The sequence below is a fragment of the Manacus candei genome, unplaced genomic scaffold, assembly GCF_025592945.1.
Source record: "Manacus candei isolate 608988 ecotype Guabito, Panama unplaced genomic scaffold, ASM2559294v1 h1tg000056l, whole genome shotgun sequence".
NCBI classification, from domain to species: domain Eukaryota; kingdom Metazoa; phylum Chordata; class Aves; order Passeriformes; family Pipridae; genus Manacus; species Manacus candei.
Window position 1 is genome coordinate 8,595,038 of NW_026138104.1, and position 18,133 is coordinate 8,613,170.

The 18,133-nt window shown below is 43.8% G+C and overlaps 1 protein-coding gene across 2 annotated transcripts; it reads left to right on the forward strand.

The window, feature by feature from the left end:
- The first annotated feature begins 5,490 nt into the window (after positions 1-5,490).
- Positions 5,491-17,918, forward strand: LOC127477648 (phthioceranic/hydroxyphthioceranic acid synthase-like). 2 transcript variants are annotated; one of them, XM_051802239.1, is made up of 7 exons: positions 5,491-5,505; positions 7,094-7,162; positions 7,894-8,047; positions 8,945-9,105; positions 11,136-11,339; positions 11,443-11,624; positions 11,917-17,918. In XM_051802239.1, the coding sequence occupies exons 2-7, from the start codon at positions 7,102-7,104 to the stop codon at positions 17,470-17,472; spliced, it is 6,318 nt and encodes a 2,105-aa protein (XP_051658199.1). In that variant the 5' UTR covers positions 5,491-5,505; positions 7,094-7,101; the 3' UTR covers positions 17,473-17,918. The 2 variants fall into 2 exon arrangements, with proteins under 2 accessions (XP_051658199.1, XP_051658198.1); XM_051802238.1 differs by lacking the exon at positions 5,491-5,505 and adding an exon at positions 6,949-6,986.
- The last annotated feature ends 215 nt before the right edge of the window (positions 17,919-18,133 follow it).

Sequence of the window (18,133 nt, forward strand, 5' to 3'; positions counted from 1 at the left end):
TTTTACTAACAAACCAGTGTGAAGGACACAAAGCAGAACCCTAAACTTTCAGAGAGCTAACTTTGGCCTCTTCAAAGACCTACTTAGAGGAAGAATCCTCTGGGTTAGGGCTCTAGAAGAGAAGGGGTTCTACAAGTACAGCAGCAGCAAAAGGGAGATAAGGAAAAATGTTGGGCTGGTGCTGAATCAGATGGCTGTCCTGGTATTGGAGGACATAGGGAAGGCAGACTGAATGCCTTCTTTGCCTCAGTCTTTACTGCGGATGATGGCCCTCGGGAGTCCCAGACCTCAGACATATGAGAAGACTGGTGTCATGGTTTAGGAATAATTCTTCCCAATTCAGTTCTTGACACTGGTAAGTGACTGATTTGAGTGGCTTCTGGCTGAGAAGAACATTAAGCTCAGATGTGAGAGTGCTGGAGAGGTGTCCAGCCAGTGAGCTAATATCTCCCAGGCAGGCCCTTCTTCTCCTTGCCTTTCTTTGAAAGAAGCAACTTTCTCCTTCCCTGCCAGTACTTGTAAAGAAAACTTGTAGGTATTTCTTCTCTTGCAACCTGAGCAGACAAGCTTGGCAGCTGTGGGCATAAAGCAGCCAGCCAGGCTCTGAGCAGCGTTATATGTCTCCTACTGTGCTCAGCATTTAGGGCAGGTTGGATCCTGGTGAGTCCCTTTTCCATGCACAGGTGTTCTGCAACAGGTATGTTAGTTCTGAGTTTCTGTGTGGGAGATGGGCCCTTAGAAGCTATTTCCTGTAGCTTCTAAGTTGTTGAAACCTAAGTTTTAATTAGTGTGACTCCAAAGTAATAGATTCTCCCATGCTCAGGTCTCAGTTTCCTCGAGTGGATTGGCACCGTGTTAGGATAAGAGCTGTTCACAGAGGAGGAATCTGTCAACAGAAAAAAGGGGTAAGTTACTTGATGCCATGTAGACCTTTGATGTATTAGTGTCAAGGATTTGCCCAGCTGGAAAAGATAGCCTCTCTTACATAGAGATAATTGCAGAGAAGAATAGACCTGTGTCTGGGAATAAACTATAGAGGCAGCCCTATCCCCATAGCCACACATAGCAAGACGACTTGTAGGATAACCTGGCAGTGGATCATGTTGTGGATGATTCACTGACATTGCAGCAGACATGAAGAGATGGTGTCCAGTTAAAAGCTTTCACTGTAAAAAACAGCAATAAAGGGTTCCTGGCTTCTCATAAAGGGTTATTAACTTCTTTAAGCTCAACAAGAGCAGGAAGTAAAATCTGACCACTTGTCCTATCCAGTTTCTTTCTGGCTCCTCTGGAGCTGGAGACAAGCTCTGGTAATAGTCAGCAGGCAAAAACTGTCCTAGAGGCAGGAGCTACCCAGTCAGGGTACCCAATACATGGGACACAGGTCAATGCCTTTAGGTTGAGTGGCACATTTTGTGTTTCCCAATGCTAAAGAAATGGTGACAAGAAAAGCTGGTATATACCTGACATGCCTAGAAGAGAGCTGCGAGAGATAGCTACTAGGTTGTACTTGCATCTTTGCAAGCTGTGTGGGGACCCAGCAATACAATCAATTAATTTCTAATATCCCCAGTGGCCTCATCTCTAGGTGGTGTCAGAACGTGTGTAGCACAAGTACACTGTCCAACTCAAGCCCACATAAACCAGTGAGGGTGGTAAACACCAAGAAAAAGGAGAAACAAGGCCAGGGTGGGAAGAGAAGGATGGGAAAAGTGCACACTGGAGCAGAAGGAGAGAAGAGAGAAGGGAACACCTGGGCAGGGGCTGGAGCCAAGGTGCTGCTGGAGCAGGAGCTGAGAGATGCAGCCTGGAGGAGCTGCTGCCAGTGAAGGAACCAGCACTCGTGTGCTGTCCCCAGTCTCTTGCACTGGCCACCGCCTCAGCAAAGGGGCTGAGCATGGCCTGGGGGTAAGGGGACTGAGGAGCAAAAAGGTCAGTGGGGGGAAGAGGTGTCGAAAGGGAAGTAGATTTTTTTTTTCTTGAGGGTTGGTTGGCTTTTTCAGTCTCCCTTGATACCAGAATCTGTAACTAAGAGATTGTTAATCGGCAAATAAATTAAAGTCATGGAAATTCTCTGAAGGACTAAACAAGTTTTGTCTGTGATAGTATCTTCCTGGAATTTCTCTTGCTACAATTTGTGACAGTTGGTCCTTATCCTTTCCCAGGACAAGGATACTTGTACTTTCAAGTTCTCGGTCAGAGCTAAGATGGCTCATTTCTGCCTCACTCTTTGGAATGCCAGGACAGAGGGGCATTTCTGTATCCAGGTTGCCCATGGAAAGTGCTATGTCAATTGTGTGAGATGCAGTGGACCCTGGAATAAAAAAACCCGTGGCATCAAGAAGTCTTTTATCCCATTTTTTCCACCATAATGCAGCATTGGGTATGCCTGTGCCATGTCTGAAGGAAATTTGACTAACGTGATCTTTACAGTGCCCATCATAGTACCTGACAATGATAGGGAAGTTGTCTCTGATCCTATCCTATCCTATCCTACCCTATTCTTTCCTGTATTTGGATGAGGCAGGAGTACTCTGTGGGCTGCTTAGCTACTGCCTGTGTTTGCATGCCTGGCTGAAACAATAGGACCTTGTTACCTGTGCGAGGCAGTGACAGCCGGTGGCCCTGAGGTTACCTGACTGCAGATGACTTGGCAGATGCAGTGCCTCAAACCCCTGAATGCAAAGAGAGCAGTCTAATTGTGAAGCTGGGGGCTATCAGGTGTGAGATATGTGCCCTCTGTGCCTTCAGTAACAGGTGTGCAAGAAAGAGTCATGTTACCTGGGGCCTTCAGGAAAATGTCCACAAAGGAATAATGAGGGTGAGGTGGTGATGAGGGCAGCCCGATGGGAGGTGAATTCCTGGTTTCCTCTAGGTTGACTTGTCTGTTTAGAAGAAAACAGGGTTTTCCAAAGAAAACCCAGAAGCTGTTCTGGCACCAGGACCCGGAACTAGCAGATATTTATTCATGTTGAGGCTTATACTTCCTTGAGAGGGAAATTTTCTTCCAACTCATGTAATCATTGCCCGTCTACTCCGGTGTTTCTGTGCCAACAAGATATCAGAAAAGTTATCTCCTTCTTAGGAAATCCAGGCTCTCCTGGCATTTATCTATGTTTATTATGGATGTACCTATCAGAGTATTATCTTCTGTTGCTGCTGCAAGCATGTAAGTCTGCTTGTCTGGCCCTATCTGTGCCTATGTATTTTTATTGAAATGCGTCTTTCAACCTTTTTTTGGGGAGCCAGAATGTTTGCAGAGATGTCAGTACCTGGGTAACCTGCTTTACATAAAATATACCAGAAACCTGTGGAGAATTTCAGCTTCTTGGATTCCTGTCATCTTGGGAGTGCATTCCGTAGAAGGCTGGCATGTCATACAGAGACTGCATGTCCTTGGGAAAAGGCCTTGTTGATCCTTGAGTATTGACAGCCACGTTAGATATTGTTCCTCATAAATGAACCAGAGTGCATCCTGATCCCACCTTGGTCTTCCTCTGGTACCTTCATCTTTCTTCACCCTTTCCATTTTCCTCACTGGTCACCTGCTGGAATATTGTGCAGGGAAATCACTCCCTTTCAGTAAAATTCAAATGTAATCCTGGCTGCCTTCCTTTCCATTTTGCTTTCTTGGATAGGAATTATCCTCTAACTGAAAGTCTTTTTCCTTCCTTTCCCAGGCCATTCCTCAAATGTTCATTGCTTTCACTTGGAGTGGGAGTACAGTGACCACCTGCACTGGCCAGCTCTCTGCAGTGCTCCATTGCCTTTGTTGACCAGACCTTCATAAACTGTTAAAGGATCTTAGACACCCATCTGCCATGGAAGCAAATGCTTATACTGTCACCATCTAGTGTGGGTGGGCAGTTCTAGTTGAAGGGATTTCAATTTATGCATGCTAGATTTAGTACTTAAATCTACAGCAAACTCCCTTCTCGTGGTTCACATGCCTATCTGCCATTTCCATAAAGTCTGTTTAGAAGAATACTGTGTTCTAAGGGACTTCTCTGACAGTAAAGCAAAAGTTCAGCTGTCCAGATTCTTCTGGCTCATTCTAAGGTTACAGGATTATAGGGACAAGTTTTTAGGGAGAGACAAATTGACAAGAAGTATTTCAAATCCCTTTGATGTATCATGTACTTAACACCCGTAAATCCATGAGCCCTGACGGGATGCACTCAGGGGTGCTGAGGGAGCTGGGAGATGTAATTGCTAAGCTACTCTCCAGGGAAAACGTCAACCATATATGAATGCAACACTGTGTTTCCATAACAAAGTCAGAAGAAGGGAAAGATGAGTTTGGTGAGTTTGAGGTGACATCAGATGAGGGAGAGTGAAAAAGGCATCTAGTAGAGACTACGGGACTTGATCCTTTCAGAGGTTACTTTTGGACATTCCACTGTTTCTCTGGCCTTTAAGAAGATGGCAATTTTTAGGAAGAAAGCTCAATATTGCTTTTAATGTCCTGATGTAGTCAGAAATGTTTTGGGGACTTTTTGTCTTTTGACAAGGCTTTTTGTGCTTGCACACTTAAATGCTCCTGTTTGATGAAAGAATACAGCTGTGGAATCAAACATGAAACTCAGGTTGTAAGAGAGTTTGTGCTCAATTTTCAGAAACGATGCCTCCAACAAATAGATGAACTTTAAACATTAGTTCAGATTTGTTGATATTAAGAGCAAACCATATTGGTTGTTATTTTAAAGACAGAGTTTTTAAATCATATTCTTAAGATCATAAAATTTTACTGGGCTATTTGATGATGATCAGAGGGCTGGAGGACCTCTCCTGTGAAGACTGGTTGAGAAATCTGTGGGTATTCAGCCTGGAAAAAGAAGGCTCTGGAGAGATCTTATAGCAACCTGCCAGTACCTAAGGAGGTATAAAAGAAAGCTGGAGAGGGACTTTTCGGAAGGTCATGGGTGATAGGACAAGAGGCAATGGCTTTAAACACAAACAGAGTAGGTTTAGATTAGGTATTAAGAAGAAATTCTTTACAAGTTGCCCAGAGAAGCTGTGGATGCCCTATCCCTGGAAGTGTTCAAGGGATGCATGGGGATGCATGTTCAAGTGTTCAAGGCTGCATGGGGCTTTGAGCAAACTGGTCTAGTGGAATGTGCCTCACCCATGGCAGGGGGTTTGGAGTTAAAAGATATTTAAGATTCTTTCCAACGGAAACGGTTGCAAACCGTTCTGTGATTCTATAGTTCATAACAAGGTATCTCAAAGTAATTGTTGCACTAACTGTACAACATTAGATAAGACAGAGATATTACTCCTGACCTCATGTAAACCTGATAACCTACAAATTTATTGCTTCAGGGAAGTAGTTTTGAACGTTAGTCAGGGTCACTGACTAGTCGCATTTGCTTTCATTTCTTTAAAAGGCGTTAGCAATTTCGTCATGATTTAGCATGTATGTTTGGATAAGAAACCACACAGAATCCTATATAAACTACTTCCAGAGACTCAGCCTATTACTCCACCCTGCTGGGATGTTATAAGGTAAGAGCTCCATGGCTCACTGGATAACTCTCTAGATGCCAAAGACATGTTTTATGTTATGATTGGAAAGTCCTTATTTTTCTATTATTTGCTATTTGAGTGCTAACTTAAGAACAGTGCTTAAAAGTACCTTTGTGATAAAAGCATCTTTGTTGGGCTTTGCAGCTTTAGCTTATCAATTACATTAAAATAAGAAATAATAGAATCATAGAAATCATAGACAATTTTGAAAGAACCAAAAGGAAACAATTGTTATAGCATTTCAGAATTTGTATTATTGGTAAAATAGAATTTACTCCTAGAGAACCAGATTCTGGTCTCCTTATTCTTGCTAGGTGTCTTTTTATCTTTTTCAGTCTTAGTTAATGGATCTGGGAAGTAAATTTTTCAAAGTGTGAATCTGAGCAGTTATTCTTAATTTCACCTTTCAAAACAAACCTCTAAGAAATGATAACGTGGGGCTGTCAAACAGTCTCATCTTTGCTTCATTACTGTCAGTCAGTGACTGAGAAGGGCTCTTTGGGATGTTCTGTGGTATGACTGAGATGAGAATCTATCCCACTGCCAAGAATCCCCCCCAAAACCTTTCAAAAGGCATCTTCTCCTCTTTGTGAGTTGAAGCAACTCCAGGAAAACTTGTATCATCTGAGGTGGGCATCCTAGTGAGTTCTAATTGGTTCAGTTGAGCTGATTTTTATCTGACAAGTTCCTTTCCCAGAATTAAGGAAAAATAATCATCTGTCAATTCTACACTGAGGTATTTAATTTGATCCCAAAGAATTATTTTTTTTTGCCATCTAATTGGTTGAAAAAATTCATGTATTATTGTGAGTCGTTTTGCAACAAAAATCTTTCCCTGTGGAGCTGCAAATGAGCTGAAAGCCAGTTACTTGTACGGCTGTAGTGGGGCTACCTGGAGACTGTGCATTGTCAGGAACAGTGAGATCATGTGGCTCTCAGTGTGGTCTGTGGGGGTCAACCTGTGCCTGCAGATGAAGCTGCTTTAGACAAAAGCTAGGCAGCCTTGGGATCCAGGGAATGAGGTGTTGCTTTCCAGGCACTTTTCCGGAGCGTGGAAGATGCACCTTTTGTTCCTTCAGCAACTTGGTCATTGGTTACCTGTTTACATGGTCTGGTTTAAAGTGGTAATTTGCAGAGTCTGTGTGGGAGATGTGCTTTGTGAATAGGATAGAGACAATAGAGCTGAAAGTCTGACTTGGCCAATGCACTGGCCACTTCTGTAGAGAAGAAGAAATGCAGAACTAATCTAAGGAAAGGCTCAAGAGCAGATCAACTGGCAGGAGTAGCAGAGGTTAAACAGTAAAAAGGAAGTGTCTGTCAATGAGGGAGTTTGGGGGGATTTTCCCCTGAAGGGAGGGACAGCAAGAAAAATACAGCACAGCTCCGGTCCCCTGTGGGGAGTGTCGTTGTCATCACAACCAACAGTAGCTCATTTAAGATGAATGAAGCTTTGAACAAGTGTAAGTGGTATATGTGTTTGTGAGAAGTTCACCTTTTAAGCTAAGATTTATGTAATGGGAAATGCATAATTGTTTGATCTGACTGACACTGCACCTATATTGTGCAGCGCAGAAGATGGAGATTGAGACTGCAGACGAAGTTGCTATTGTTGGAATAGGATGCAACTTTCCTGGAGGTAAGTTTGGGGTAAAAGCAAAGCTGGCTGTGAGTGAACATGGAAAAGCAGAGTTATTTATTAGTGTTGAAATGGAGGAAAACAACATGTTCCTCCCTTAGTAGAATGTGTTGCTTTTCTACTTGTAGGATGTTTTTAAAAGGTCGTGCTGTGGTGGAAACTAGTTGGTTCAAATTAGTCTGCTGACAGACAGACAGACAGACAGACTGACCGACCGATGTGCAGTGCTGGCAGTGGGCGGGGCATTGAGCTGCACACAAAACTCCTACAAAGGAACTGGATGGGTCTGGGATGATTTGAACTTTCTGCAGGGGCACTGTCTGGGGGCCTGTGCATTGGTGCAGGACTCTGCATCCATAGGGACAGGACAGATCGAGGGCCAGACAGTATCACCAGCTGTGCCTGTAATATGGATAGGTTGGGTTTTCCTAAAAGAAAACTTCCTGCTTTGTTGCAGTATGTACTGTGGGTGCAGTGAGACAGTAGGGAAATGGGGAAGAGAAGGTGGTTAAGGATTTTGTGGGGTTCCTTTGCTTTTAGACAAACAGTGAAGGGACCAGTCATGCTTTTCAATTTCCTCTCACTAAAGAATGATCTGTTCTTTCTCTGGCAATTCTATGTAAGCAACCAGATTTACCTGTGGGAGTTCCTTGTAGCTGATTGTGCATTTCTGAGTCTGCGAGGGAGGGGGAGCCCATAATTTAATCTATTTTAAAAACTTTGTACAACAGGAGATGGAATTGACAGTTTCTGGAAAGTGCTGGAGGAAGGCAAAAACTGCACAGTGGAAATCCCCCCTGAGAGATTTAATGCCAAAGAGTGGTATGATCCAGATGATAACAAGCCAGGAAAAATATGTACAACGCGAGCTGCTCTTCTCAATGAGTGAGTCTGCTGCTGCCCTGTGCCACTGATTTTTGTTGTACTTAGACTATGGGTACAGCTGTTCAGAGGCTGTGACTGATGTGAAGAATAGCAAATTATTATGGTCAACAGATTTGTCTTTTATTTGAATTCTACATTCAAATTAAATGCTCAGGCTGCAGACCTTTAATGAAATGAGAAGTTGACATGCCCAAAAAAAATCTTATTGGCTTCTGGGATTAACACTCGGTAGGGTTGAATTGTAGGGCACAGAATTCCTTCAGTGATTAGTCCCATGTTAGATATTGAATTCTGCACTGAAATCAAGGGATGATAGAAGGCCACACAAATGTGATCTTGGGGTACAAGATTAAGGTTGGACTTGGTCTTTTGTAAGCGTGGGCCTACTCTGAAGATGTTTGTAAAGAAACACATACACACAAAGTATTTGGAATTTGCTGTTAGAGAAGTAGGGGTATCTCTTGGAAACACTTGAGCTGATGCTCTAGCTATTGGTTGTAAACTGTAAAGCATGGGTCTGTATTGGCTTAAAATAAGGTAGAAGACAATATTTGTTTATAACTCCTTGGCTAAGACCACATTACAGGAGAGGGAGACTCATTCTGCACATTTCATAATCTGAGCAGTCCTGTTGGTACTAGTGGAATAACCATGCAAATAAAAATGTCTAGGAGTGGGCTCTTACCTCTGCAATGCATAATCATTGATAAAAACACATCTTCTGTGGTGGGACATCAAACATCCTTGGCCTAGACACATTTTTTCCTAAATTTCATAAATGGGGATTGTGGCCTAAACAACAGTTGTTGCTTTGCTTTTAGTGAAATTGCAAAAAATGTGTACTGTGAGTCTAGAAGTAAACATATATTGTACTATTTTCTGGTCTGTGCATTTTAGATTTAATTCCTTTGACAACCACCTGTTTGGGATTAATAACATGGAAGCTGAACGCATGGATCCTCAGCAGAAGTTACTGATAGAATGCACATACAAAGCCCTGGAGGATGCAGGAGTCCCTGTAGAAGCTGTCAGTGGCACCAAAACAGGTGTTTTTGTTGGTAAGATGAAAATTTCATGTCAAAGAAAGTGTGTTGGAGCCTCCCAAAGACTGGAGCACTCCTTCATAAACTTTCCAGATATGTCCAGCACTGGAGATCTAAGGCTACTGTGCTATGGTACTCCTGGTTATCTTTGGAGAGAATTACTAGGCTCTAGAAGTTCATGATACAATTCCTGTATCTCTTTTAGGTGCTCCTCTTCTTGTCTTCAAGTACTGAAGTGCAAGCAGGAAACAATTAAACTGCCTCCCCAACCCTTCCCAAGAATGATACTCCCAAGCCAGGCTGTGATGTCCCACCCTTAAGGGGAAGGGAACACCCAAGATTCATAAATGCTCCAGTCTGCATAAAATCACAGTTTTATTAGTAAATTACAAAGCTGGCATGGCAATTGGTATGTCAGTCCCTGACCTACTATATAAGCACATGGCAGTGGTTTTGGTTAAAGGGGTAGGGTGAAAGTGAAGAGAGAAAGGAAGAGATGAGTTAAAGAGGGGAAGAGAGAAAGAGGGAGAGAAAGAGAGAGAGAAAGAGAGAAAAAGAAAGAAAGAATGAAAGGAAGGAAGAAAGAAAGGAAGAAAGAAAGAAAGAAAGAAAGAAAGAAAGAAAGAAAGAAAGAAAGAAAGAAAAGAAAAGATGAAGAGATCACCAGTCGTGGTTCCAGCATCCGGATTCCTGGGAGTGCCCCCCAGGCTTGGTGGGGGTACCTTTTTATAGACAGGTTTCCCCACCCTGAAGACAGGTTTCTTGCTTTCCATGTGAAGTAGTTATCATGAGCAGTCCGTTCTTTGAGACCTTTCTGGAAATGGGTTGGAGAGTTTGTGAGTCTTGGGTGGTCTTGATCCCCCCCTGCACTAGATTGACCTTTGGTCGACAGTTCGTGCCCGCTTCTGTGCTGATACTGTCTTTTGTTTGTTGATGGGGACAGAGTGGTTGGAAAGTGGCCCAGTGGAAAAGGCCCTGGAGGTGCTGGTCAAAGTTGCTGAACATGAAGCAGCTGTGTCCAGGTGACCAAGAAGGCCAATGGCATCCTGGCCTGTATCAACAATAGTGTGGCCAGCAGGACTAGGAAAGTGATTCTTCTCCTATACTTGGCACTGGTGAGGCCACACCTTGAGTACTGTGTCCAGTTCTGGGCCCCTCAATTCAGGAAGTACATTGAGGCAGATCCAGAGAAGGGCAGCAAAGCTGGTGAAGGGTCTCGAGGGCATGTCCTGTGAGGAGAGGCTGAGGGAGCTGAGGTTGTTTAGTCTCAAGAAGAGGAGGTTCAGGGGTGATCTTATCGCTCTCTACAACACCCTGAAAGGAGGGTTTAGCCTGGTGGGGGTTGGTCTCTTTTCCCAGGCAACTAGAGACAAAACAAGAGGACATAGTCTTAAGCTGCACCAGGGGAAGTTTAGGTTGGACATTAAGAAGAAATTCTTCACAAAAAAGGTGATTGGATATTGGAATGGGCTGGAGAGGTGGTGGAGTCACCATCCCTGGAGATGTTTAAGGAAAGACTGGGCATGGCACTTAAGTGCTACGGTCTAGTTGATGTGGTGGTATTCGGTCATAGGCTGGACTTGATGATCTCAGAGGTCTTTTCCAACCTAATTGATTCAGTGATTTTGTGATTCTGGGACTGTGTCTCAACAGACTAGAACAAGGATGTTTATCCTAGAAAAGTGCTGCTCTACCTCTGTCCCCTTCTGGCCCCCTTCTCCAGTCACATCTTGTTCTTTCGACAGTTCTTGGTTATTACCAGCAGTCACTGTTTGGCTCCATGGCTCTCTGGCTATCGGTGTTTGAGATGAACATATTAGCCCCTTATCTTCTGGGCTTCTGCACAGGCCTACACTTTTTTCCAATATACTGTTTTCCAGTATAATTTTGCCTTTGACTTGTGTTGAAGCAAAGGTTCATCACAGGAGCACTGGTGCCACATGGTTTACTATTAAAACTGAAAACCAAAACACACCATCAGGTTTAGAGCTGTACGTCCCTGTTGTTGGCCTGGGTTAACTTGACACATATCTTATATTTTACAGGACTTATGAATCGAGACTATGAAATCGTAACAAGCAGAGCAGTGAGTGCAATAAATCATTATGATGGTACGGGAACAGCCATGAGCATTGCTGCTAACAGGGTGTCATTCACATTTAATCTGACTGGACCGTCCCTGACTATTGACACTGCCTGTTCATCTTTTCTTTTTGCTCTGCACTATGCCTTGCGAGCCATTAAATCAGGTACTGGGTCTGAAGAGATGCTGGACAATGAAATTAGGATTGCTACTGTTTCTGTCTATCACCTGGGCCATCTCAACATGAGTATGTTTCTGTTTTACTGCAGGAGACTGTGAGGCAGCAATCTGTGGTGGGGTGAACTGCATAATAGATCCCCGCACCTTTGTATCTCTCAGTAAAGCAAAGATGATCTCTCCAGAGGGAATAAGCAAACCCTTCTCCAAAAAAGCAGATGGCTATGGAAGGGGAGAAGGCTGCGGTGTTGTTTTCCTCAAACCACTGAAAAAGGTAAGCTTTCTTGTGAAGCAGCCTAAAATAAGACTGTTTGCTTGCCTTTATCTTGTATCTTCAGCTCTAATAATTACTTTTCCAGAGAAGATTTTCCAATTCATGTTTAAGATTAATGAAGGGTTTCTTGAGCATTAAATATTTATGTTCGTCCCCTACCATGGGACAGGGGTCACACAGTTAGAAGTCAGCATCATACTCTGTCAGTTCTTGGATTTGTTGTGTTGTTTTGTTCTGTCCTCTACAGAGAGAGCATGAGTTAATTAAAAATAATTTAATTTTTATGAAACAGGCAAAGGAAGACTACAGCAAAATCTGGGGTGTGATAAACATCAGTGCAGTAAATCAGAACGGTAGGTCCACAACTCCGATCACAAGACCATCTCCAACAGAGCAAGAGAAGTTACTGCGCAGCATTTACGGAAGTCGTGTCGATCCCTCAGTTGTGCAGTACATTGAAGCGCACGGTACAGGAACTGCTGCTGGAGATCCTATTGAGGCTGAAAGCTTAGGAAGTGTCATTGGTAAAAACAGGTCTTCCCAAGCTTCCATTCTGAAAATTGGTTCAGTGAAAGGAAATATTGGGCACACCGAATCAGCTGCCGGAGCAGCCGGGTTAATCAAAGTGCTTCTGATGATGCATCATGGAAAGATTGTTCCATCCTTGCATTACTCAAAGGAGATGAGCAGCATCGATACAGAGAAACTAAACCTTGCTGTTGCCACAGCTGTAGAGCCCTGGGAAGAATCCAGCGAGTATGGAAGAGTAGCTGGCATCAACTGCTTTGGGTTTGGAGGAACCAATGCTCACATTGTAGTCAGACAGGTCAAGCAGCCAGAGCCTCTTCCTGCGTTTAAGAGGCCCCTTGAATTATTTCTGCTGTCAGCAGCATCAAGTAAGTCCCTTCAGATGACAATGGCTGACACAGCTGAGCAGCTGAGCACAAGAAACTCTGTGACTCTCCCAAGCCTGGCCTATACCTCTGCCTGCAGAAGAAGCCATGCCAACTATAGGTACCGGAAAGCGTTTGTCACAAATTCCCTCCAACACTTGCAGCAAGAGCTTAAGTCAGCCAGCACTGAACCTGCCATGTCCAAGGTGGAACCACAGCTGGTGTTCGTGTTCTGTGGCAACGGCGTAACGCTGAAGGAGTTCAGCGAGGCTCTGCTGAGCTCAGAGCCAGTGTTCAGAGACAAGTGTAAGGAAATAGAAGACCTTTTTCGGCAACACACTGCCGTCAGCGTCCTGTCAGCAAGGGATCATAGCCCACAGGATTTGTTGAATCCAGAGCTCTCCCAGCCCTTGCTTTTTACCCTGCAGGTTGCCGTAGCTTCCCTCCTGAAGTACTGGGGCATTAAGCCTGTTGCTGTTGTTGGCCACTCGGTGGGGGAAGTTGCCGCTGCTCATATTGCTGGGTACCTGTCCCTGGCAGATGCAGTCCAAGTGATTTATCACCGGAGCAGGCTGCAGGCAAAGACTGCCAGTGGCAGAATGTTGGTGGTTGGAAACATCCCCGTTCAAGAGATTGCTGAACGTCTGCATCCCTACTCGGGAAAGGTCTGCATTGCTGCTTTCAACAGCCCAGTTTCCTGCACCTTGTCTGGGAATGTAGACTCAGTGGAAACTGTCCAGAGAGAGTTAGCTCAAGCTTTCAGACAGAGAAACATCTTCCTTCATGTTTTAAATGTCCCAGCTGCGTACCACAGCCCCAGCATGGATATGATACTTGAGGAGCTGGAGGAGAAGATAGAGCCTTTAGGAAAGCAGAAGGGGGAAATTGAAGTGATTTCAACGCTGACAGGGGTGGCTGCATCTGAAAATGACTTTGCTTGTGGCAAATTCTGGGCCCGGCATACTCGTGAGCCTGTTGCTTTCAGTCAAGCCATCCAAAGTGCAGCTAGAGACAGGGAAAACGTGGTGTTTGTGGAAATAAGTCCTCACCGAGCATTGCAGCGAAGCATAAAGGAAACTCTAGGAAAAGGCACAAAGGTGTTCTCCTCTTTGGAAACTGACGCAGAATATCAGACGCTCCTCACCCTGGTAGGAAATCTGTTTGAACTGGGATATAATCCCAAGTGGCAGCACTTCTATAATGGGTATCAAAGTGTTCCAGTGGCCATTCCACGCTATCAATTTGATCGCCAAAAACTCATGGCTTATCTGGATTTCCGTCAACAAGCAAAGCAAAGGGGTGTCAACGCCAGTCATCCTTTGATTTATGGCATAAACAGTGACAACATGGAGTTTGGCTGCCTGCTGTCTCAGGACGCAACACCATACTTATACGAGCACAAGAACAATGGGGTGGCCTTAGTCCCCGGTGCTTTTTATGCAGAGCTTGGTCTGGCCTCTGTGATGAGCAGCTCAAGGCCTAAAGTACCTCTGAGTACTTGCCAGCTGAGTATTGTTTTTTCTGCCCCCTGTGTTCTCACTCAGAGTTCCCAAGTGTTGAGTATCAAGCTGAGTGTGCAAAAAGATGTGACAGCCTTTGAGATTCTCTCTTCCTCCAATGCAGTTTATGCTGCCGGCCAAGTGGCAAAAGGACCTGAAGCTGTGGTGGAAGAAAGCACCATCTCCTTCCAAGACATCTATCAAAGGTGCAGATCAGTGATTAGCAGAGAGGAGGTTTATGAAGCACTGTCTCAGGTTGGCTTTCAGTATGGCTCCATATTTAGGCAGCTCAGTGATGTGTATTATTGCCAGGAACTAAAGGAAGCTATAACAAGCGTAAAGGTGAACAAGGAGACTGTCAGAGAGATGTACAGCTACTGTATCCACCCAGTGCTGCTGGACTGTTTTCTGCAGATGACTGCTGTCTTGACCTCAAGGACATTCCAGTCCAGAGCAGGTTTTCCTTCAGGGATAGGCAGCCTGGTGGTGCTCCGGCCGCTGGAGGAAGAAATGATGATATATATGAGAACAAGCAAGTCCACTGGGAACTGCCTAGAGGTCTGTGGATGCTTTTTGGACAAACATGGCTCTGTTTTGGCTGAGCTCAAACGCGTTGCCATCACTTTCATGAAAGAAGCATCTTCCAGAGACAACGAGTTCCTGTTTGAAAACAAGTGGAAGGAAGTCTCTCTTTCACAGACAATTGGACATCTGGGGGTTAAGCCCAGAGTCCTAGTGTTTGCAGACAAATTTGGGATAGCCGAGCAGCTCAAAAAGTACTTGCATCCTGCTTCAAGATATGTTATGTATGAAGATTGGGAAGCGCTCTTGGAAGGTCGCACAATGAATAAAATGAGAGCAGAGGTTGAGGATTATGATGAAATTCTCTTCCTGTGGGGAATTCAAAAGTTAAATGAAGATTTCCCAAGCAAAGTGGTAGATCAGTTGGCAAAGTGTTGTGAAGCCTATCGCCAAGTAGTGGTGGCATTAAGAGAGAAAACGTCCCCCTGTTCAGTCAGAGTGATCACTTACAGAACAACAGAAAGATACGTAGACCACGTTAACTGTGGGTTTGTACTGTATGGCATGACCAGAACTTGTGTTGTTGAAGTTCCAGAAATCACATTTCAGTTGATTGACCTCAGCTCTTGCAGTTCCCTGGACATCTCAGTGCTAGCAGATGTCCTTGTCAAATGCAGAGGTGGGGATTATCCAGAAGTTTGCATCAGCCAAGGAAGAATTTATGTGTCTGAAATCAGACACACACCTTTTATAGATGCAGATTACATCCAACCTGTAAGATCTCTCCAGAAGTCGCAGACGTTCACTTTGTACACGTCTGATCCGTACACAGCGAAAGACTTGTCTGGTGAACTATCCACCAGCACTGCTACTCAGCTTGACAAACAGAGTGTTGAAATTCAAGTGGATAAAATTTGTGTCCACTCAGAAGATTATTTTCCCATTAGTGTTTCTAGTTGCAACTTTGGTAATACACTGTATTGGAACTCGCAAGCAGGAGACAAACACAGACTTTTAGCTCTTGATTTCAGTGGCACAGTAACAGCAACAGGAACTGATGTGAAAAAAGTAAAAGTGGGAGATCACGTGGTTTCATGTTATCCCACTGCTGCATCATCCAGGGTTCGGATTCCAGGAATAGTTTGTTTCAATGTAAAGAAATTCCCATTCTTCCAGAATGTCCCTTGTGTGTCCTACTTCATCATTGCCTGGGAAATCTTCACTCAGAGATTACCCAAGGGGAAACATGGCAGAACATTGGGGATTATTACTACAGAGCCGTTATCGGTTTTGTGCCATGTTCTTTGTGCAGCAGCAGAAGAGATGGGTTGGAGAACAGTCCTTGCGAGGCCCACCCCTGATAGGTTCCAGTATATAAACCTGTGCAATGCTCTTGTTGTTCTTCCTCCTGTCAACAGACTGTCTTGGGAGGATCTGGCCCACATGTACTTTCTTAAAGATGTGGTGATCGTGTGTGGCAATCGACAGTCTGAATGTATCCAGAATGTCAGTGAAATTGGTCATGAAAACATCAGCTTCCACATCCTTACCCTTGCCAGCATTTTCCAGAAAGCACCTCTGAAGGAATTGCAGAAGACTGTACATGTCTGGGTCAGTTCCATGGATATGAAACGGTTTAGACGTCTCTCAGGTTCCGTTTTTCAGCAGACGGAGAACTTTGAAAGGCTAAACTCTGTGATGTCCTATTTCACGTGCACTTCTGTCCCCCTTGCTGTACTGAGAAGGCAGAAGGACATCAGCATGCTATCAGACATACCGTTGTACCAACCCCAGAAGCAGCTGTTTAAGCAGAATGCTGTTTATGTAGTAGTGGGAGGGCTCACTGGACTCGGCTTTGAAACGGTGAAATTCATAGCCGAGAATGGAGGAGGGTGTATTGCAATACTCTCCAGGAGAATTCTGAGCCATGAGAAGCAAGAAGAGATGAAGGCTTTGCAGCAGCAGTACAAAGGGAGCAAAGTAGTGTTTGTGCAGTGTGACGTGACTTTGACCGGTGATGTTGAGAAAGCTTTCAAGTCCATTGCAAACACCTTTGTGGGGAGTCCGATCAAAGGTGTATTTCAAGGTGCTGTTGCTTTACACGATGGCCACCTTGAAGTTCTGACCTTGGCTGACTTTCAGAAAGTGCTGAGTCCAAAAGTAGCAGGGACTCTAAATCTTCATTGGGCTACCAGAGGCCAGGAGCTTGACTACTTTGTGTGCTACTCCTCTGTTGCTTCCTTTCTGGGCAATGCGACCCAGACAAACTATGCAGCTGCAAACTCTTTCCTGGATCTCTTCTGCCTCTACAGGAGGAACCGTGGGCTTTCAGGCCAATCCATTAACTGGGGTGCTTTGAACCTTGGCATTCTGCTCAATCAAAACCACATCCAGAGCATTCTGAGATCCAAGGGCATAGACATTCTGCAAGTGCATGAAATTCATGAGTATCTCAGGAAAAGCTTACTTACGAATAACCCACAGCAAGCTGCCGTCAAATTGAACTTTCAAACTTTATATCATCATGTTTTTACTCAGATAAGTTCACTCAAAACTCGCTTCATATCACTTATGTCAGAACATTTCAGTAACAAGCTTGAAACCCCTGAGGAAACTCAAGTCCCAGATACTGCCTTTGTCAAATCGGAAGACTACATCACCTCCCTGGTGAGTGACCTCACTGGATTGAACCCCGAGGAACTAACCATGAATACACCACTTTCATCTTTGGGCATAGACTCTATGTTAGCTATGACAATTCAGAACCGTGTGTTTCAAGAGAGAAAGGTGGACATACCTCTTCTGAAACTGCTTGATCCTCACACAACTCTGTCAAGTTTAGTGGTAGTTTTAGAAGAAACAAGCAATGCAAATGGAGTAGTTCAGAAGAAGAATGGTACGGTCAAAAGTGCAGAAAATGAGAGCCGGCTGTAGGAATCTTGTCCTCCAGGAATTGTGTAACTTTGAACATACTCAGACTTTTGTAGCATCTCAGAATACGTCGTTGCAGATGGGGTAGAACATCTGGTGATGCTGAATGTATTCTTCTGCAATGACCCGCAAGACCCCACACCAGGTTCTTCTGTCATTGCATTAGCTGTATTAATCTCAGTCAATAGTTTGACTTGTTAGTGTTTGCACCTCTAAATTATGAATATACATGTAAAGCAGCATGATTATTTTTGTAATTATTATAGTCTTTTTGTATTTTTCCTTTTTAAAAATATTTTCAAGTTAATTTCATTATCAAATTAATTTAATTGTGAATTGTGTATCAATAGTGGTATCTTTTTGAAAGTCTTTTAGATATTGGGAATTTCAAGATTTCTTCTCAAATAATAAAGCTTGATATTTTTCCTTATGTTTGTAAAAATATTAAAAATTTACCAGGTGCAAAACATGCAGTAAAGCAACTGTTTTTCTTTATTAATTAACCATTTTTATGAAAGCAAAAAGGAACAAGAATAGTAAAAGAGTTTAAAAAGCAAAACCTAAAGTGTATCATCTTATTTTTTTGTCCCCATCCACTCCCCTACTTTAAATTTTCCTAATCCTAACACATGCCCTTATTTTCTTCCAGTGAGACCTACCTCAC

Coding starts and splice junctions, on each gene's coding strand:
- LOC127477648 (XM_051802238.1), top strand. CDS start 6,965: ATGAATGAAGCTTTGAACAAGT. Junction 6,987..7,093: donor GAATGAAGCTTTGAACAAGT/GTAAGTGGTATA, acceptor TATATTGTGCAG/CGCAGAAGATGGAGATTGAG. Junction 11,625..11,916: donor TCCTCAAACCACTGAAAAAG/GTAAGCTTTCTT, acceptor TTTATGAAACAG/GCAAAGGAAGACTACAGCAA.